Raw genomic sequence first — 22,274 nt, forward strand, 5'->3', positions numbered from 1 at the left:
CCAGACGGCTTTAACATTTCCAGCTCAGAGCCACAAATTTCAGCTTTTTCTCTGAATCTTGACTTGGCAGAGGACTCCAGAGAATCATAATATTTCGAGAAAGCCGGAGATGCATCACAGTTATTTTTCGCATGAGACAGCATTCTGGATTTGTAGATCATCCGACATGGCAGTGGATGGAGACATCACACCATTTTGTCACGTGGTTGCACATGAAGAATTTCACAGAGAACATGTGCATCCATCATCTGTTAACATCCAGGTCAGAGGAGTGGTATGATGGCGGCGGAGTACGTCCAAATTGTGTCCTTACGACTTGCTCACATACTCAAAGAATGTACTACAATAGGCCATTTGCAGGAATTGGTCACGTGTCAATTTTCCCCATAGCAACAAGCCCGTGGTGAGCAAGCTAACTTGACATTCCTTGACAACCATAAGAGTTTGACTGGCGATGCGAAGCAATCCATTTCTATAATAGCTGTTTTTACCTTTTCTACTGTCTTTTTTGACCCGAATTTTCATGTGTACTTGGAAAAAGTTTGTGGTTTTAACTTCTGTTGTAAGTTGAAGTGAATCATTGGCCGTAAAAGAGTTTTTTGGACCCAAATTGGTCACCGCCGAAAGAAATTCACGTGTGAAATGGCAGATTTCTCAGGTATGTTTATAACTTATAATTTCTCCTTTTCTACCTTTATCATTCACTTAACATGTGAAGAGTCTTGAAAATAAATACAGATATATCCGCCATTTCGCACGTGAATTTCTTTCAGCGGAGACCAACTTGAGTCCAAAAAACACTCTTTTACGGCCAATGATTCGCTTTAACTTACGACAGAAGTTAAAACAACAAACTTTTTCCAAGTACACATGAAAATTCAGGTAAAAAAGACAGTAGAAAAGGTAAAAACAGCTATTATAGAAATGGATTGCTTCGCATCGCCAGTCAAACGCTTATGGTTGTCAAGGAATGTCAAGTTAGCTTGCCCACCACGGGCTTGTTGCTATGGGGAAAATTGACACATCACCAATTCCTGCAAATGGCCTATTATAGTCTTGTACTAGGTACTTAACTGTCATTAGTACATCCTGGGGATTCAGATGTAGCCTCAGTAATGCATGTGAAGCACAAAAAAGGTCACACAGTAACACCGTATGGGAAGCCATGTGGGTCAGAATGAGATTAGCTGTGACTGCCTTTGTTATTAGCTTCCATCTGATAAAAAATATAAGCAGATTAACACAAATTTCAAGTCAAAGCAGAAGAGTAGAAAAGAAATTTTATTAAATATTACGACATATGATTATTATTAATTTTTTTTTTTTACAAAAAGAGCTGCTCAGGTAGTGAATATATAATTTACAAATAAATTACATCAGACTACAAAAGACGTTTCCAGAGGTACTTTAAATACAGTAAATTCATATAAACCACAAAGACATGTATTGCAATAATTTTAACTTAAGAAATCTTTGTTTAAAGATTTTTCTTGTTCAAGTTCGTAAAAAAACATCAAATCAAGCTGTTCTTGTACTGAACTGAGAAAAGCTTTTGTCAAAAAAAAAGAGAGGTACAGATATAGAACAATATCCACAAACAGGGAGACACACATGTGGTCTGAGTCTCAGTCCAGAAAGAGCATTAATAAGAGAAGGCAACGTGTGACTGCAGCATTTAGAACCAAAGGCAGCAAGTTCACACACAGTCGCTGATCACTCTCAGGCGCTGTACAGTCAGCCACAGGTCGGAGTTTACGACCAAGCTGTTTTTATTTCATCATTTATCTAATGCTTACTCAGTCCTAAAAAAACAGTGATTTTTGCATTTTGAATTGAGTAAACTGAACTAAATATCAATCTTGGCTAAGCTGAAAGGCATCGATTCCATCCATCCGAAGCCACGCCTCCAAAACACCCGTGATGCGTTCAATGAGAAAACGCAATAGTTGGAGAGTTCATGTACAAAGCCTTTAACATTACATTTAGTAATCCTGATCTTGCACCAAATAACTTTACAAGAGATTTCACTATCACCGACAAATTTCCAATGTCGGAATAAAGTCCCGATCGTTTGGTGTAAGATGGTCAGGAGATCTGTGTGAAGTCAGTCTTGTTCTAGTCTTGACGTTCTGGTAAAATCAACCATGTAATATTATCTTTAGTCTTTGCTCCGACAAAGAGTGACCCTGAAAGAGGTCTAAACTAGAGACCTGTGCAGGTCTGAGCTCAGCCTTCGTCTGATTGGGAGATAGAAGCTATGGTACATAAATAGAAAAAAATAGCCTGCTCAGAAATACATTGATGCCAGGATTCAAACCAACATTGTATGATTTGCTCCCTTCCTGGACGGCACGCTAGACCGCTCAGCCACAGAGGATTACATCATGAATTGAGGTTATATAACATGATGCTTACAGAGTCAGTACACAGTAGCAGCACACTGTGACTGTGGAATCATTACCTGAGGCTGGCACGCCAATGACCATCTTACATTCTTAAACACGCTTGAACTCGATTAAACACACATACAGACAGGCGCTTCTATAGGCTTCAGCCAAAGGCTCAGCCAAAAATAGTCCAAAAGTACGACTTGTTTGTTAATTAGTAGATAATTTTAATTGTTGGCAAATTGCTGTGGTATAAGGGGAATAAAACACTTTAGGACATGCTGTTATTATTTAACAATATCTGCCGAAGACAAGGTGAATATTGGTGAATAATAACAGAAACGAAGTCGAGGTTGAAGTTATTATTCACCGATATTCACTGAGCATGAGGTGGACAACTGTTTTAGGATAAATACACAGGTGATTTTTTTTTTTTAAATCGTGTTAAAAATAATTTATTTCAAACTTCAAAATCTTCATGTAAGTGTAATAACTTTGCGGCGCAGACTCGTGTCACTGATCTACGCCGAGTCACATAAAATACTTTGTTCTGAAATCGATAAAATAAATCTCAACCCCGCCTTCCCTTTGGATAGTTTTAGACCAAACTTCGGAGCATCTTTAGTGCTTTTAGGAACAGCGTTTTCTTTCATCATCTGTGATTCTTCCTCACTTATGGTGACGAAGCGATTGGACGCCATTTTGCTGAGTCGCTCGAGGTGATTATCAAAAAATAGTTCGAATCTCTCAAATAATTAGCATATGCACATTTTTCTATAATCACCTCTGTATTTATACTAAAAAAAAATCAATTTCAGGATCCTAACAGCATCACACCATCCCATAGTGATTATTTTGTCTTATTGCACAACACCAGGTCATGTTTTATTCCTTGCACACTGACTTCTCCACCTTGGTTTGCTATGCACGATTATTTTTATTTAAACTGTTTTTTTTTTGTCAAAAAGTACTGTATACATATCACGCCACGGGATTTTTGTACCAGATGCTCTGTTGATAGAATGTGTAGAAACGGTGCTGAAAAGCACACGATATTTTGCACCGTTTTTGCTCCAGTAACTATCAATGAATAATCACCTCAGTAGCACCCCTACGGGATCAGCCAGTGAAAACGGTGCAAAATATCACATACTTTTCAACGCCGTTTCTATACATTCTGTAAACAGAACATCTGGTACAAAAATCCCGTGATGGAACACATATGTTGCTAGACTTAGTGAACAATTGTGCAAATTCTGTTTCAGGGGTCCACGTCTTTTTCATATAACTAACTGATGAAATAAAAACAGCTTTAGTACACCCAGACCTTTAAACCCAACCAAGATACAAATTCCTCTAAAGTGTGGGAATGGCAGCTTTCTGGACCCCCATGACGGTGTCATAGAAACTGCCTTCCTTAACTGCAGAGTCCAGACCCTGCACACTGTAGTCCCTGACCAGCAGCGAGCTGACATCCATGTCAGAATTGTTCTCCATCATGGTCATGTGACTCGAGTTTCTGCCCTTGGCTTCCTGTGGCACTTCGTCCGCGAAGCTCAGTCTTTGAAGCTGGGCTTCCAGCGAGCTGGTGAAGGATCCTAACCTGCTGCCTGAGCCGAGAGACGGGAATGCATTTTTGGGAATGCCGGGCTCTGAATGCGTGTCTCCACCAAGCAGACGACCTTCTTCTGGTTGAAGCGTCTTCGTCCAGGATCTACTTCTCACTGTGGCTTGGTGGGTTCTTCTAGGGAAAGTCAGATTGTCTCTGAAGCCCCTTTCGGCTGGAGTGATTCTTTTGGCGTTTTCTCTCAGCACACAGCGGATGGCCTTCACCATGTTGGCCTTACTGTCTGGACTACTGTACAGAACAGAAAAAAAGAGAGGTTGAGCTGAATAGTAATCAAATATACCATGGACTGAGAGGCTCTAGTTGAAATTATGGATTTTCTGAGGTCACTACGCCAGTCACTGAAGAGAATCCATAGTTTCCGGTGCCTCTCAGTGCATGGTATATTTGATTTATATCCCTCATCAAAAAATTCCAAACTAAAAGTGTTAAGATTGAAACTCAGCATAAACTCACTGGAGGAAGCCATGTTTGTTGTTTATGTTGGTGTGACCTTTGACCTGCATGTGCAGTGTACCATGCTATCACCTGCCTCGCTAGGCGTGATCATGATACATAAATCTACACACAGAAAAGCTCGCAGAGCCACAGCTGTGACTCAAGTCGGCTGTAGAGCTGAAATTGTGACGTCAGTTCATGATATATTCAGGATACACCATTACTGACTCTCACCATATCCATTTATTTATTGTTTTTTATTTATGACATGACAAGATACATTGCTTAATCAATGGTGGAACTATTTTATGTCACATGAGCCATCCTTGGCCAGTCCCTACTCGGGAATTTTTTGATGAGGAATATAAGATTGAATAAGCTTTGTTTATCCTCAAGGTGGCAAGACGGCTGAACTTCTGACTAAAGTACCTTGTTCAGTTTTCTATCTATGGCACTAGCTAACGATTTTAGTTTCGCAGAACATTTTCACGTTTCAGATCTCATAATGTTTGCTTAATTTGTTTTTGTTTTTTTTGTCTTGTCTTCTGAAAATTTATATCATGTTTCTATTCATTTCTACAATGGTTCTGCAACATTTTTAGTTGTAAGCATTTTGGCACAAATTATGTTTCCATAATTTCCAAAATTTTGGTGTAACTGGAAGCTGTGTATGAGGAATGTCTTAAAACACTGTCAATTGCAATAATATCATGTATTGTTAGAAGCTGAACATTAAAATGGACCAAACAAATACATTCCTAAAAATACTGATAATGAGGAACACAAACGTTATGGAACTATCCTGAATAGGAATTTCATCGTTTCTTGAGTTCCTGTTCTCCAAATGAACTGAAATGAGACAAAAACTGTGTGATGCTAATGTCATTTTTGCACATCGCCAAAGCTCAACACAGCCAACGTATTGGGAGCTGAGTTTAAATATGACACTAACTTTATTAAAATACAACCCAATACCAAAAAAGTTGGGACACTGTGTAAAACAAAGTAAAACAGAATGCAATGATTTGCAATTCCTTTCCAATCCTATAATGTTATGGACCACAGATGATGTGATCCCCAAATTCTTTGCAGTTTTACACTGAGGAACGTTATTCTTAAATTGTTGCACTGTTTGCCCACCCAGTCTTTCACAGAGTGGCAAACCCCGCCCCATCTTTACTTCTGGGAGACTCCGCCTCTCTGGAAGGGTCTTTTTATACACAATCATCTTACTGTCCTGTTGCCAATTAAAGCGAGACGGCCTTTCAATTTTATAAAATCTGTGAAATTTAATTCTCTCTGAAATGTGGTGATTGTGATATCTGTTTATTTCTGTAATATCTCACAAAATATCAGGCCATTCTGTGGCTGGGAAGTTATTTAATTTGAGGGGATTAAAGCAAATAATGTGCATGAAATCGCTCGCTTGGCGCAGTCAAGCAGACAGAGGAAGTCCGTGTGCGCATGCGCAGGTTTACCTTCTTCTTCTTTTGGGTTTTACAGCAGCTGGCATCCACAGTGTCGCATTACTGCCATCTACAGGTTTCCCTTTGAGCGTGCACTGACAGTTCCATCATTCTGTCGCTAAACGAACAGCTGATCACACCGAGGTGCTCGCTGAGCGCCCATATTTATTAGTTTGGTCCTGCGTTTCCTTTCCTTCGTATAGAACATAACGTCTTTTCTTCTCGCTTTCTGTTACTGTAGTCACTCTTTCACGTTTCATTCGCACACTCACGTCCTCCATTTTTCTCTCCCGTTTCAAATTTGTATCCTACAATGCCTTGTGTGAACGGGGAAAGCCCACCACGTGATGCATGATGTAGTATCTTGTATTGGGTCATGGGGAAGCAGGAAAAAATAGCGGAGAATTTAGGGCCACGTGGCCTTAATTGTTATATTAAAAAAAAAACCCTAATAAAATTGGAAGTCTGTGATTCGAATTCAGTAGCTTTGGGTGTCAGGAAAATTCTTTTTATGACCTACACTTGAAAAATCTGAAAGGCAGTACAGCTTTAACCTAATTAGTTTTTTTTTTAAACATTACACAACCTTTCTAGTCTTTTGTTGCCTCTGTCTCAACATTTTTGAAACATGTTGAAAAAAATTTCAAAACGAGCATATATGATTTCAAAAAACAATACAATTTCTCAGTTTCAATATCTGTTACAGTACCAGTCAAAAGTTTGCTACACCTTCTAATTCAATGTTTTTCTTTATTTTTATGAATTAAAAGTCACTTCACATCTCAAAGTAATGATGGATGTCATTTCTCTTTACTTAGTTGTTCGGTTCTTGACGTAATACGGATTACTACAGTTGTGGTGTGGAATCAGGATATTTATTGTATGATCTCTAATGCATTAAGAAGGCACACAACTCATCCACTGATTAACTTTTGATGAGACACACCTGTTAATTGAAAAGCTGGTGAAGATAATGCTAATAATGTGCAAAACATCATCGATGTAAATGCTGGGTACTCTGAAGAATCTAAAATATGAAACATATTTTGTTTTCAACACTTTTTTGTTTATCATATAACTCCTTATATGCTCCATGTGTTATTTCATAGTTTTGATGTCTTCAGTGTTCTTCAATATCGAAAATACAAACTACAGAAACCTGTGAATGAGTAGGTTTTAACTGGTACTGTATATCCAATTAAATACAATTCAAAGATGAGATTCTATAAACTGTAAGCAGTAAACACTTACTGAGTGTTGTTAAAAGAAAAGGTGATGTAACACTGTGGTTTGCCCCGTCCCAACTTTTTTTGAAAAGTATTGCAGGCATCAAATTCAAAATGAGTATATTTACAAAAAACAATAAAGTTTATGAGCTGGAACATGAAATATCTTGTCTTTGTATTCAGTTGGATCTACAGTCCTGTTCAAAAGTCTGAGGCACATGTAAAGAAATGCTGTTGACCAAAAATGGCTTAAAAATAATGAAATTAAATGTTTCAACATTTTAAAAATACTATAAACAGTCATTAGTGAGCCATAATAAATGAAACAAAGTCAGTATTTGGTGCGAGACGACCCTTTGCTTTAAGAAAACAAAAAAAGAACAGTAGTCTGAGGTCCAGTGAGGTCAGTTTTATGTGGAAATGATCTGTAGGTTTTCCTGAGCATCTTACAGAACCAGCCACAGTTCTTCTGCACACTTTGACTGTCACACTCACTTCTTCATTTTACACCAAAACCCAGCAGCCTTCATTATGTTTTCTTTTTTCATCTGAAAAGCGCTCTCTTATGGAATATACTGCTCAGATACAAACTTTTTTTTCCTGTAACATTTAATTTTGTGCTGGAAAAAAAACCCTGAATGTTTGGACTCTAAAATATTTTGGTACTGACTCAATAATATAGAAATCATAAAATAGAAATCTATAACAAAGTTTGTATGTAAAAAACAAACAAAAACAACAACAACAAAAACCCCCAAAAAACATAGGGTGCTTAAGACTTTTGCACAGGACTGTAGGTGGAAAAGGATTTGCAAATCATTGTATTCTGTTTTTATTTACGTTTTACTCAGCATCCCAACTTTTTTGGAATCAGGGTTGTAGTTTTATGATCCAGTTCCAAAAACAACTTCAAGCCTTTTTGTCCCAAAACAAAAGCATGCTGGAAATACTCTGCCTTGCTTGTCGTGCCATCCCACTTCTGATCTCAAGCTCCATCCCAAAAAATCCTGATTTGGAGAAGAAGTACTAACTCTGGAGCAGGAACTTAAATCAGTCCTGGTTTCATTGACGCTGATTCCTTTTAGCTAAACTCCTTGAGTTTGTGTTGTGGAAATAAACTGTCCTGGATCTTTGTCAGTTTTAGTTTTGAGATAGAAAGAGTTCCTCCTGAATCTCGATCTCCATCTTACCTGCTGCAGAGCTGAAAAACTGTCTCTGGTCTTCCTTCCACCTCAGACTTGGTGTGGACTAATTCCCAAAGACAGGGGTTCTCAGATCCTGGGAGATAGAAGGACATGTTTTAAACATGTTCTGCGAATTGCACTTTGGGTTTGTATTCTATTGTCTTGTATGTTGCACCATATAAAACACACCTGCTGAGTTTCCAGGTCGGAGATGTAGACACGTGGCTGGAATGAGCCAGCGGAATTTGAAAGGGTCCAGATCTCCAGAGCGGGATGCCGTCTATATGAGCAAATAGAAAGATTTAGCATTATGATACAACAATTTGCAATGTGTACCAATACTGTAGTACAACTATTGTTTCTTTTCATCTTGCTATAGGGAAGCCATGATCTAAAGGTTAGGGAAGCAACTTTGGGACCCAAAGGTCACTGGTTTGATTCCCTGGACCAGCAAGAATGGCTGAAGTGCCCTTAAGCAAGGCTCCTAACCCCCAACTGCTCCCCAGGCTGCTCTGCGTATGTTGTACATCACTCTGGGTAAGAGCATCTGCTAAATGCCTGTAATGTAATGTTAATTTGTCAAATATACCGGTAGGTTATAGGAGGGAACTGGGATCTGATTCAGTATAGTGTTGTTTCAGGTGGGAACTCTGGTCTGATTGGTTACAGTAGCATTTTAGGTGGAAACTGCAATCTGATTGGTTATTGTGCAACTTTGGGTGGGAACTAGCCACCCATTGGGGGCAGCCATGACCTGAAGGTTAGAGAAACAGCCTTGGGTTGCTGCTTCGATTCCTGGGACCGGCAGGAAAAATGTGAGGGGAGTTGAGTGAACGAACAGCACTTTCCCCTCACTCTGTATCACGGCTGAAGTGCCCTTGAGCAAGGCTCCTAACCCCCAGCTGCTCTCTGGGCGTTGTAGCATCGCTGCCCACTGCTCTGGGTATGTGTGTGTGTTCACTGCTTCAGATGGGTGAAATGCAGAGGAGGAATTTTGCTATGTATGCTTGAGTGTACATGTGACCAAAATAAAGCCTCCTTCTTCTTGAACTGTGTTCTGATGGGTCACAGTGCATTCAGAGCAGGAAACTGGCTATGATTTATTACAACTATATTTTGGGCAGGAACTGCAGTTCAATTAGCTATGTAAGGAATAAAATACTTGGGGGCATAAACACTGGAAGTAGGGAGCTGCCAGGGCTGCAGCTGGGGACTCTTTAACTTAATAGGACAAAAGAGAGAGGAAAAAAAGCAGCATGTCATGTTACTGAGGAACCCTCTACGCCAAGGTCTCTGGGGTCAGAAAATAGTGTCTGATTAGTCATACTGGTGTTTTGGGCAAAAACTGTGGTCTGATTGTTAGTTTGGTCTGAAGTACCATTGGGACTATTTGTTACAGTGAAACTAGGGTCAGAAACTGTGGTCTGATTGGTTATTCGAGTGATTTGAGCAGTCTGATTATATATTCATGGCATTATGGGCAAACTGGGCCACTTGATGAACTGTGGTCTGATTGGTCACAGCAGCAAAATCTATTTAACAGTTTTTCCACGAAATCGAGTTGTACACGAGCTGACAGGTGACGAGGCGCGTAGCACCGAGTTGTCTATAATCCCTGTACGACGAGATTGAGTGGAATAACTGTTTTATTCTCTCCACATTCACTGGATTTTGAGAAACAGAGCATTTTTATTCTTATATTTTGCAAATTCGATCAATAAAAACTTTATACAAACGTCCAACAAAATCATTTCTGCTTAGAATGTAAACAAACCGCCGAAATGACAGGAGCAATTTGTGAAAAATGCGATAATTCTTGAAAAAAAAGATACATTCATCAAAAATTTTTTTTTTACTATTAAACACTTTTATTCCATATTTTGTTGCTTTTTAAATCTTTTGGGGTTTTCTTCTTCTTCGGGGTTTTTTGACAGTTGGCAAACCAACTTAAAGGTGCATCACCACCACTGACTGGGCTGGAGTGTGGAACAGGAGATACTGGGGGGGAAAAATATATATTCTTTTAGCTACTGTATTTCTGTTTCTTTTAAATACTTGATAATTTTTGGGGTTTTGTTTTCGAGTAGAGTTTTTATTTCATCCTTGGTTGGTTCAGCAATACGCTCCACCATTTTGTTTTTCTCTACTCATGGTATATGAGCTGATAGCCTCGTAGTACAATAGCCAATCAGAGCACACGATTGCTCATATCCAGTGAATGTAGATACAATAATAGGATTTATAGAGTACAGAAACAACTACATTACAGCATATATTCCCAACAGCATCTACTTTAAAAACTACATCAAAAACAACATCAAAAGCTATAAAAAGTGACTCACCATCCTTTTCTTTAGCTTGATGTTCTCTCGATACACCAAAATAACCGCTCTTTTGAAGACTGTGGTGAAGAAAATTGGTCTTGTTATTACTGTAAGAGTTTCATGATCTGTACTTATGTACTGCTTTTAAACAGCAGGGAAAAGTACAGTCATCTGCCTGCCTGCCTGCCCCACCTTTTTAAAAATGGTGTGTGAAGAGGATATTCAAATATATTTGGTTCCAGACAGGGATGTGAATCATACTCACTGAAAATTGTGAATTCCGGCTCTTTCCTCATGCGGCCCAGTGAGGTCATGGGGTTCAGCCAGAGCGCAGAGCCATGGACGATAAACTCTCCCATTGAGATCTCCGTTACCTGAGCACACACATTACACATATTTCACTTCAGCTACATGTACAGTGGTGCTTGAAAGTTTGTGAACCCTTTCGAATTTTCTATATTTCTGCATAAATATGACCTAAAACATCATCAGATTTTCACACAGGTCCTAAAAGTAGACCAAGAGAACCCAGTTAAAAAAATGAGACAAAAATATTATACTTGGTCATTTATTTATTAAGGAAAATTATCCAACATTACATATCTGTGAGTGGCAAAAGTATGTGAACCTTTGCCTTCAGTATCTGGTGTGACCCACTTGTGCAGCAATAACTGCAACTAAACGTTTGCGGTAACTGTTGATCAGTCCTGCACACCGGCTTGGAGGAATTTTAGCCCGTTCCTCCGTACAGAACAGCTTCAACTCTGGGATGTTGGCGGGTTTCCTCACATGAACTGCTCGCTTCAGGGCTTTCCACAACATTTCAATTGGATTAAGGTCAGGACTTTGACTTGGCCATTCCAAAACATTCACTTTATTCTTCTTTAACCATTCTTTGGTAGAACAACTTGTGTGCTTAGGGTCGTTGTTTTGCTGCATGACCCACCTTCTCTTGAGATTCAGTTCATGGACAGATGTCCTGATATTTTCCTTTAGAATTCACTGGTATAATTCAGAATTCATTGTTCCATCAATGATGGCAAGCCGTCCTGGCCCAGATGCAGCAAAACAGGCCCAAACCATGATACTACCACCACCACGTTTCACAGATGGGATAAGGTTCTTATGCTGGAATGCAGTGTTTTCCTTTCTCCAAACATAACGCTTCTCATTTAAACCAAAAAGTTCTATTTTGGTCTCATCTGTCCACAAAACATTTTTTCCAATAGCCTTCTGGCTTCTCCACATGATCTTTAGCAAACTGCAGATGAGCAGCAATGTTCTTTTTGGAGAGCAGTGGCTTTCTCCTTGCAACCCTGCCATGCACACCATTGTTGTTCAGTGTTCTCCTGCTGGTGGACTCATGAACATTAACATTAGCCAATGTGAGAGAGGCCTTCAGTTGCTTTGAAGTTACCTTGGGGTCCTTTGTGACCTCGCTGACTATTACACGCCTTGCTCTTGGAGTGATCTTTATTGGTCGACCACTCCTGGGGAGGGTAACAATAGTCTTGAATTTCCTCCATTTGTACACAATCTGTCTGACTGTGGATTGGTGGAGTCCAAACTCTTTCGAGATGGTTTTGTAACCTTTTCCAGCCTGATGAGCCTCAGAAATCTCCTTTGTTCGTGCCATGACACACTTCCACAAACATGTGTTGTGAAGATCAGACTTTGATAGATCCCTGTTCTTTAAATAAAACAGGGTGCCCACTCACACCTGATTGTCATCCCACTGATTGAAAACACCTGACTCTAATTTCAACTTCAAATTAACTGCTAATCCTAGAGGTTCACATACTTTTGCCACTCACAGATATTTAATATTGGATCATTTTTCTCAATAAATAAATGTCCAAGTATAATATTTTTGTCTCATTTGTTTAACTGGGTTCTCTTTATCTACTTTTATGACTTGTGTGAAAATCTGATGATGTTTTAGGCCATTTTTATGCAGAAATATTGAAAATTCTAAAGGACTCACAAACTTTCAAGCACCACTGTATGTATGTGTCCTAAACATGGTTCAGCTTTATGCAGTTGATATTCCTAATTGTCAGTTCACTTGTACAAACCTCCTTCTTGGTGCTGCACTGTTCTGCCACCAGCTGATCAAACACAGTGCCGTAATCTTCATAGATCTTCTGCATTTCGTTGATGTGGCTGGCCACCTTCTCCATGGCCCTCAACGCATCTGCATGAATTAAGACATTTGGACTTTTTCACCATGTGCCCGTAGGGATCACTGAACAGAAAGACCAACATTTATGTCCCTCTCTTCCTCCGAGTCCATGAAAAAGTGTCTGTGGTACCTGTGAGGTGGCAGTGCTCCTCGCTCTCAGGGTCTGTGAGGGACACGAGTTCTCTGAGCAGCAGTGGATATTTGAGGACCCTCTGCACAGGTTTGATGAGGTAGGATTCCAGCGTAGATGAGTGCTGTTTGGTAGGGTTCCTCTCCTCCAGGAACTCTTTAAACGCCCTGTCTGTCTTTGCTGCAGAGAAGCAACAAGAACACTAATGAAGCCTAATGATGGTACTTTTTGTCTCTTTGTTCTTATTGTTCTACTTGGGTCGGTGTAACCGAAACCACACAACGAAGAGGATGTTCTGAGATGGTACACACCTCGTTCGAGAACTTTCTGGACTTTGATATGGTTGGCACAGAAGCCGCTGTAGAGCTTAAAGTGGTCAGCGTAGTACAGAAAGGATCCACCCAGTGAGGAAAGCAGTTTCTGAATTTGCAAAATCGTAGAGAAAATTATCAAAAAATGTTTACATAAGAGTATATGCTTGTGTTCCTGATCAAGGTTTTGCACACTGAATTACCTTGAGCTGCTCCACTGTCTGGAGTGTCATGAAGTCTGGAGACGAGCTGGTTTTCTCTTCCAGTGTCTGCAGAAACACTCTCTGGAAGTCCAGCATCTCCGGCAGGCTGCCGAACAGAGACTCCATCTAATAAAAAATGAGAAAAGGGCAGGTGAAGAAAACAAACAAACAAACAAACAAACAAACAAACAAACAAACAAACAAACAAACGTGTTCTGAGAGCACTATATCCCCCGCTGGAAACTCAGCCATAACTCTGGTAAAATGAGACGGAATTGAACGAAATTGCAATATGTGTATTACCAACATATAACAAGGAATCCTGTCAGGTTTTGTGAAATTCCTCCAAAAATTGTGAGAGGAGTTGATGTCAGAAGGAAAACGCACCTCCATGAAATTGTGAAAGCACAAGATTGTCAATCAAGGGCTGGAACTCCAGTAAAATGGGACCAAATTAAACAAAATAACAATATGAGTACTACCAGAGCTTTTTATTTTATTTTATTTCTATTTTCATTTTATTTATTTATTTATTTTTTTTTTTCTGTGTGTTTGTGTAGTTTGAAGTTTGAGTGTTTTGTCTGCCGGTTGTGGTGTAGCTCCGGACCTAGTTTTGGGCGTCGGTTCCCTCCAGGCTTTGGTTCGCTGTGGGTGATGCCTGCGCTCCCAGCTGTGGACTGCAGTGAGCTCATTGCTCATTTTAACATCGTGGTTGTCCAGCGCTCTGTGCTTTAATGCTTGGCGTGATGTTCCGAGCGATGTTGCTCGGTGGTGTCGCGGCGGCTGTGCAGGCGGTTTGGGACACACCAGCACTCTGCATGGCGGTGCTTCTGTGCTTGCTTTGTGGATCCATGGCGTGGTGTTCGAGCGATGTTGCTGACGGCGTCACGGCGGTGGTGCTGGAGATGTGGGACTCGTTTTCATGCGCCTTTTGGCGAGACTGTGGCTGCTACACCACTGGAATTACATCCTGACCCCTACTTGGTGGACTTTTTACTTTTTATTTATTATGTATTATTTATTATTATTATTATTATTATTATTTTTATTTATTCATTTATTTATTTTTCCTCGTCTATAATTGTAAAGTGTCCTTGGGTTTCTTGAAAGGCGCTATATAAATTTAACTTATTATTATTATTATTATTATTATTATTATTATTACCGACATATAACAATGCCTTTTATCAGGTTTCGTGAAATTCCTCCAACAATCGTGAGAGCAGTTGATTTCAGAAGGTGAGCACCCTTCCCGGGACAGACAGATGGACATTGCCACAACATAATCCCTCTTTGGACCTTTCGGCCAGCAGGGGATAAAAAAAAAAACCTCAAGCTGTTTGCTTAGTTATCTTTTTAAGTGAACTAAAAGGGTGCAAAGGACTTGATATACCAGACAAGACCAATGCTTGTCACAGGAATCAAGAGACAATGGTGAGAATAAGACGTGGATATTCATTCATTCATTCATTCATTCAATTCATCTTCAGTCTAAGTCAAGGCTGTGATTGGTCCAGAGCCTATTCTGGGAACGCTGGGCAGCATGAGGCTGGAATACACCATGGATGGGACACCAGTCTATCGCAGGGCATCATACAAATACTCACTGACACCTGTTGCAATTATCTCAGTCAATCCACCGACTGGCATATTTTTGGAAGGTGGAAAAAAAAAAAAGATTTGCTCTTTCTCTCAGCAGCCTCTCATACCAATTTAAGGGCGACCAAACAGAGTGGGAGACACGATCAAAACCACATGTGATGGCTTGCCACAGAAGCTCAGCAAGAGTGCTTCAGGTGCCTATGTGGGAAGAGGAGCTCTGCAGGATGGCTGGCACTCACCTCTCCACGGCTGAGGAACGTCTCTTTCTCTAAAGGCTTCAGGTAGATCTCAAACAGACAGCCAAGGTCCTGATTAACACACAGTGCAAGAACGTATTAATGATTTTATCACATTAGGGATATAACGTCCCAACCGGCAAAATACAGTAGTTAATGATGATAAAACATTGTCTAGTCTCAAATCTGGTTAGTTAGAAGGTGTTGATTAATAACTACTTATTAACTGAGTACGAGGTCTTTACAGGAAAATATCAGACCGAGGTCTTGACAGTATGACTCGGTCCGTACAAAAAGACCTCAGTCTGATATTTTCTCGTAAAGACTGAGCAGGTGAGTTTCATAAGGAGTTTATTATTTTTATTTCTAAGATTAAAATAGACAGTCATTATAATGAGGCATGACGCTACTTTCAGTCACGTCATATTTATACCGTAGTTGAGTCACGCATACAGAATAAACAGCTAGCGGATTCAAAACTGAATTTGTTAGTGGTTTCTGAACGCTCTTCGTTGCTCATTTCATGAACCAGAACGTCAAGGGCGTAGGAGCTCATCTGGTCTGCCATCAAAACAACCCTGACGACCAAAACATCAAACAGAACTGAAATGTGACGATGTGAGAGAGAGAGGACCAACCTCCACCACTAACTGCTTACAACAGGAACATCAACAAACCACTACATTTTATTCCCCGAGTGAAGATCGACCCAAAACACCCATCAGAACTGAATTCCCATGATCAGTGAGAGGAGATACAATTCTAATCAGAAGAGAATGTGTTAAGTGACCTAATGACTAATTTGTTCACAAAAAATTGACAATACAATGAGCAAGTTCAGAAGGTCGAGTTCTTTCAAATAAAACAATCAGAACTGAAATCCATTAAGAACTGATGGAGGATTTAACTGAAAATAAACAAAGTTGTAAACAAATTGTTTACTACGGGGAAAATCAAACACATGACCAAGTTTTGCTCCTCAAGGGAAGATCGACCCAAAACATCGATCTAACCTCCGCTCTTCTGGGAAGGCTTTCCTCTGGATTTTGGGGCGTGGCTGTGGGGATTTTTGTTCATTCAGCTACAAGAGCATTAGTGAGGTCAGGCAGTGATGATGTGTGAGGAGATCTGGGGTGCAGTCAGTGTTCCAATTCATCCCAAAGGGGTTCAGTGGGGTTGAGGTCAGGGCTGTGGGCAGGACAGTGGAGCGAGCTTGTCTTCATGGAGTTTGCTTTGTGCACAGGATCACTGTGATGCTGGAATAGGTTTGGGCCTCTTAGTTCCAGTGAAGGGAAGCTGTAATGCTACAGCATGTAAAGGCATTCTATACAATTAGATGGTTCCAACTTTGCAGCAACAGTTTGGGGAAGAACCACATCTGGGTGTGACGGTGTATTGGTCAAGGTTTAAGCTTGATAATAAACTGGATAGGCATACAAAGTAAAAGAAGAAGGAATATAAATCTATATCTAATCTATAAGATTACATTCTAATTTTATCGACATTTCTCCCAAGAGGGGCTTCATCTATAAATCTTCAAGACTGAACCACATGTCCAACTGCCCTGTCTTTCTACTACGAGAAATTTCAAGAACAACATACGCAGGATCTTCTTCTATAAGAAACTGGGTCCAACAACGTACCTTCACGTAGGATTTCTCGGTGTCCACGAGCTCCTGGATGACCTTACGTAGTCTCTCTGTGATGGTCATGTGGCGTGGGCTGCCCCTTGCAGTGCCGCTCTCAGGGGAGTACGGGTTCCTGTAGCCCTCTGCGGCGAGGCTTTCGTTCTCGGAGTAGGTCTGGTACAGTGGGCACACTCGCTCCACATTCTGTACACAAAACGGAGGAGAATCAAACCATGAGACCATGAAGGTCAAAATCATGATGGGTTTGATTAAGTAACAAAGCTGTTCAGTGATGCCTGAGAAATAGACACAGCTACACATGATTATGTTAATAATAATAATAATAATAATAATAGTAGTAGTAGTAGTAGTAGTAGTGCTGTCCATCGATTCTGATGATGACTTTTTTTTTGCTTGCGAAATATATGTAAGGCTACTCTGGGGTTTGCAGGTTGCCAGGGCAGCCCTCTCCACCAGTTGAGAACAATATGAACTGGCAAGGTGAGACCAGGACGAGTTCAATATCTCAAATGGTCGCAGTGACTGGCCAGAAGAGAGGTGGGAGTCACCAATGCAACTGCCCTCGGAGGACGTCACAATCCTGTAGCTGTTGTGCCAGGACTGATGCCGTGATGACAAACAGTCCTGCCAGGGGTCTCACCAAGAGAGTAAACATGCACACCATAACCCCAGCAACAGGAGGTTTAGGGTGTGCTGACACTTGGTCAAGGTGAGCACTCAGACTAGTGGAGGGAAGGAGGTGTCTTACTTCTCCATTCTAGACCAGCTCCAAGCTGGGTCTAACCACTGCCCATAATAATAATAATAATGTTGCAGGCGGCACGGTGGTGTAGTGGTTAGCGCTGTCGCCTCACAGCAAGAAGGTCCTGGGTTCGAGCCCCGTGGCCGGCGAGGGCCTTTCTGTGTGGAGTTTGCATGTTCTCCCCGTGTCCGCGTGGGTTTCCTCTGGGTGCTCCGGTTTCCCCCACAGTCCAAAGACATGCAGGTTAGGTTAACTGGTGACTCTAAATTGAGCGTAGGTGTGAATGTGAGTGTGAATGGTTGTCTGTGTCTATGTGTCAGCCCTGTGATGACCTGGCGACTTGTCCAGGGTGAACCCCGCCTTTCGCCCGTAGTCAGCTGGGATAGGATCCAGCTTGCCTGCGACCCTGTAGAAGGATAAAGCGGCTACAGATAATGAGATGAGATGAATAATGTTGCATCATGCTATAACTGAGTTTTTTAGGTCATTTTATTCCAGAAATTATTTAGTGTCTTTTTTTTCTGTCTCAGTTTGTTTTATGAAAGCAGTTTGGCACAGAACTGAGGATCCACAGCATGTACATGTGCTCCTGGAGCTTTATCTCACACACACACACACACACACACACACACACACACACACACACACACACACACACACACACACACACACACACACACACTCCACCTTTGTGTGTGTGAGGGGGAAAAAAGTCTGTACTGAGAATTCCAGCCATTTATCATCGTAATCTGTCCTGCCACAGAGTAATAAAGTGCTGACAAACTGATTAATCCCCCGGGCGGAGGCCACTGCATTGGGATGTAAAGCTGTTCTTCACATTACAGGAAAAAAAACAGACTAAAAAAAAAACCCCACAAAAAGTGCAATCTATAGAAACTAGATTTTTAAAAAATGTATAAACCTCAGCATTTAAAGCAGCTTTGATATGTACATGGTGTAGAAAACTGACCCAAGTAGAGTTAACGTGTGTGTGTGTGTGTGTGTGTGTTCTGCCTGCAGTGAATCATCCGCCACTACAATCTTTTCTTTTCACGGCTGACACATAAATAACTAACAGGAAAGCGAACAGGAATTTCTCAAAAGTATCATTTTTATAAATACCGAGGCACACTCTGACCAAAGGTCATGCTCACGTGCTGGCACATAAACAATCCATTAAAGTAAAGCTAATTTTTTTCTTTTGGAGGCATGGACGCTACATTACACATCTGGTCAAACAATATACTTTTTCCACACATCATGATCTCAGACGTCCTTTACGTGTGATTCAAGGATTAGCAGCTTAACTGAGTAATTAATTCCCATTCATTAATTTTCTATACCTTATCCTGTTAACTATTAGGCAAGCAAGTTCTATTATTTCCTTTAAGAGTCAGTTGAAAACTCACTTATTTTGAGAAAGCACCTTCTCTTAGTTACAACAGTGTTTGTAATTAGATATTAACAATATCTCATCTCATCTCATTATCTGTAGCCGCTTTATCCTGTTCTACAGGGTCGCAGGCAAGCTGGAGCCTATCCCAGCTGACTACGGGCGAAAGGCGGGGTTCACCCTGGACAAGTCGCCAGGTCATCACAGGGCTGACACATAGACACAGACAACCATTCACACTCACATTCACACCTACGCTCAATTTAGAGTCACCAGTTAACCTAACCTGCATGTCTTTGGACTGTGGGGGAAACCGGAGCACCCGGAGGAAACCCACGCGGACACGGGGAGAACATGCAAACTCCGCACAGAAAGGCCCTCGCCGGCCACGGGGCTCGAACCCGGACCTTCTTGCTGTGAGGCGACAGCGCTAACCACTACACCACCGTGCCGCCATATTAACAATATATTTTTGTAATATATATTTAACATATTTTAGCAGCTTATGGCCACACCAATTTAATTAGTTGGTTCTCAGATTTTTTCAGGAAAAATATGAAGCGAGCGAGCGAAATAAAAATAAAATTTAAAAAAAAAATGCTCTGATGGTAAAATTAGCAGTGGAAATAGAGGGCTTTCATAATAGAGAAACAAAACACAGACAATACATTACTGTTACACATTTCATATGGCTCTTTTAATAGCTTACCTTATTTCCACCCATGCATTAAGGATAATTGAAAATAAAAGTCTGAAACAACAGTCTTCATTTTTTCCTTTTATTTGTGTAAACGAGCCCCTGAGGGGAACTCAGACAACTGTGCCTGACGAGTCAGAATGCCGTCTCTCGGCAGAACTTTTCACCCTGAAAGATATGGATGTTGTATTCACAGCATTTATGTGAAACCTGTAACTTTCACCAGGCCTACATTCAAACTCATTTTTCTGTCACGAAAACAGTTTATCACAGCAACGGGTGATTAATAGCATTAGAACGACAAGCTCGCACTGTTTCACCAGATATGCGGACGGTAGCCTATGTGACTAAAACTCCGCGATCAATTTAACCGAGATGAATATTCATCAGCGTGCAGTTAGGTGAATCGGGCGAGAGGAAGAGCAGAATTTTTTGCATGAGAAACAGGAGGTGTGTTGCGTGAGGGCGTGAGAGGGCAGTCATACGCGTGTCTCACGCTCACTGCATAACAGTCAGCAGCCCTGCTCAAGAGGGATGCGACCCAGAAAAAATGAACAAGGGAATAAACCCAGTAGGCCTACAGTACGGTAAATTTGTGTCCTGTATTGTCCTTGTCAGCAGGGCTAGCTCTGGCTGCACGTCTTTTATCAGGCAAACCAGTAAACAGAGAGGCTAAATAAACGATTGAATTACAGTCAATTGAACGTCTACAATGCACAGAAAAAAAGATTTGGCCAGGAGTAGCTACTTCTGATGGCTAAATACTTCAAATTATTTTTTTGTTTGCCCCTCACATCAATCAGTGAAATATATAAATCAATCCCACCTCCACAGACTTGTAGTCCAAGTTGGCACATCGCAGGGTAACAAGCTCACGGCATCTTGAGTACAACTGTGCAAAGTTTTCCCCCTCTTGAATTTCGACACACCTGTCAAAGATTTTACGCTTCTGTTCGCTGAATATCCTAACAATCACAAACAGGCTTTGCAGGATTCCCCTCCACAGGCATGTTTCTCCCACAAGTCTTTATCTAAAGTGAAAGGGGCGATTTGATTGGTTTTCGACGTCACGTGACCTCAACCTGCAGTCTGTTTTTCTGTTGGTGGGAGTTTGATTTCGATTTTATTTTTTCATTTTGCATTTTCTTCAAGCTGCAATTCCGAGAACCAAGTAATCAAATTGGTGTGGCCTATAGTTAGCATATTTTTAATTCAACTTGTAGTTGTCCATCCATCCATCCATCCATCCATCTATTATCTGTAACCACTTATCCTGTACAGGGTCGCAGGCGAGCTGGATCCTATCCCAGCTGACTACGGGCGAAAGGCGGGGTACACCCTGGACAAGTCGCCAGGTCATCACAGGGCTGACACATAGACACAGACAACCATTCACACTCACATTCACACCTACGCTCAATTTAGAGTCACCAGTTAACCTAACCTGCATGTCTTTGGACTGTGGGGGAAACCGGAGCACCCGGAGGAAACCATAGCGGACACGGGGAGAACATGCAAACTCTGCACAGAAAGGCCCTCGCCGGCCACGGGGCTCGAACCCAGGACCTTCTTGCTGTGAGGCGACAGTGATAACCACTACACCACCGTGCCGCCTGACTTATAGTTGCATTTTGTTAAAATATATATTTTTGTGAAGCGCTTAGAACAATTATTATCCCACCAGCATATAGTGTGGGGGGATATAACTATCGCTCTGTCCATCTGTCTGTCCGTCCACAAACATTTTATTTTCCAGAGTATAACTCAAAAACTATTAAGAATTTTTTCATGAAACCTCACAGTTATATTAAGTGACTAGGAGAGTTATGCCTTTTGACATTTTGGGATTTCTGTGATTTCTATTTTTTCCATATTTCCATGCCAACCAATTCAACTTAGGAAAATCTGGTGTGGGGATTCATGCAGGGGCCGGGGGGATATGTCATCTCCTGATGACACTTGTTGGTATTGAGGTATTTCACTCACGTGACCAAGTCATGTGATGCTGCCATTTTGGACGGCACGGCTCGAATCAGTTTGAATGCGAGGAAGGTGACAAACGAAAAACATAAAAGAAAAAGGAGCGAGATGCAGAAAACACCTTCACTATCCAGCGACGTAGGGCATTTACAGGGCGAGCAGAGGGAGAGGGATTTGCAAAAATTGAGGTTAGCAGGCTTAGAGAACGACGTTTACCTGCTTCCACCAGGATTGTTCACTGACAGCTAAGATTTGTTCACATTTTCATTTACTTTCGTTCCTCAGGATAAACAAAATGTTATTAAATGTCATTGAAATAACTTCTTAGTCTGTTGAGACATGGCCCGTTATAAGTTTTTCCTTTACTGTATTTACTAGTTTACTGAGCGCGCTCCGGGGCTGGCTGGCTGGCTGGCGCTAGCTAGCTAGCTCGCTCCGGGGCTGGCTGGCTGGCTGGCTGGCGCACTCCGGGGCTGGCTGCCTGGCTGGCGCTAGCT

General features: G+C 41.1%; 1 protein-coding gene across 4 annotated transcripts in view; it reads right to left on the reverse strand.

The window, feature by feature from the left end:
- Positions 1-1,345: 1,345 nt before the first annotated feature.
- The window catches only part of LOC132883893 (rho guanine nucleotide exchange factor TIAM2), a 110,412-nt gene continuing 89,483 nt past the window's right edge, over positions 1,346-22,274 (reverse strand). For all 4 annotated transcript variants that reach the window (XM_060917999.1, XM_060918000.1, XM_060918001.1 and 1 more), the window contains exons 15-25: positions 16,960-17,148; positions 15,320-15,388; positions 13,479-13,604; positions 13,276-13,384; positions 12,965-13,144; positions 12,728-12,846; positions 10,918-11,026; positions 10,671-10,729; positions 8,518-8,608; positions 8,335-8,422; positions 1,346-4,245 (exon numbers count right to left, since the gene is read on the reverse strand). In XM_060917999.1, the coding sequence (XP_060773982.1) occupies positions 3,744-4,245; positions 8,335-8,422; positions 8,518-8,608; positions 10,671-10,729; positions 10,918-11,026; positions 12,728-12,846; positions 12,965-13,144; positions 13,276-13,384; positions 13,479-13,604; positions 15,320-15,388; positions 16,960-17,148 (1,641 nt within the window). In that variant the 3' untranslated portion in view covers positions 1,346-3,743. The remainder of the gene's footprint in view (positions 4,246-8,334; positions 8,423-8,517; positions 8,609-10,670; positions 10,730-10,917; positions 11,027-12,727; positions 12,847-12,964; positions 13,145-13,275; positions 13,385-13,478; positions 13,605-15,319; positions 15,389-16,959; positions 17,149-22,274) is intronic.

The sequence above is a fragment of the Neoarius graeffei genome, chromosome 3 (genome assembly GCF_027579695.1).
Source record: "Neoarius graeffei isolate fNeoGra1 chromosome 3, fNeoGra1.pri, whole genome shotgun sequence".
NCBI classification, from domain to species: domain Eukaryota; kingdom Metazoa; phylum Chordata; class Actinopteri; order Siluriformes; family Ariidae; genus Neoarius; species Neoarius graeffei.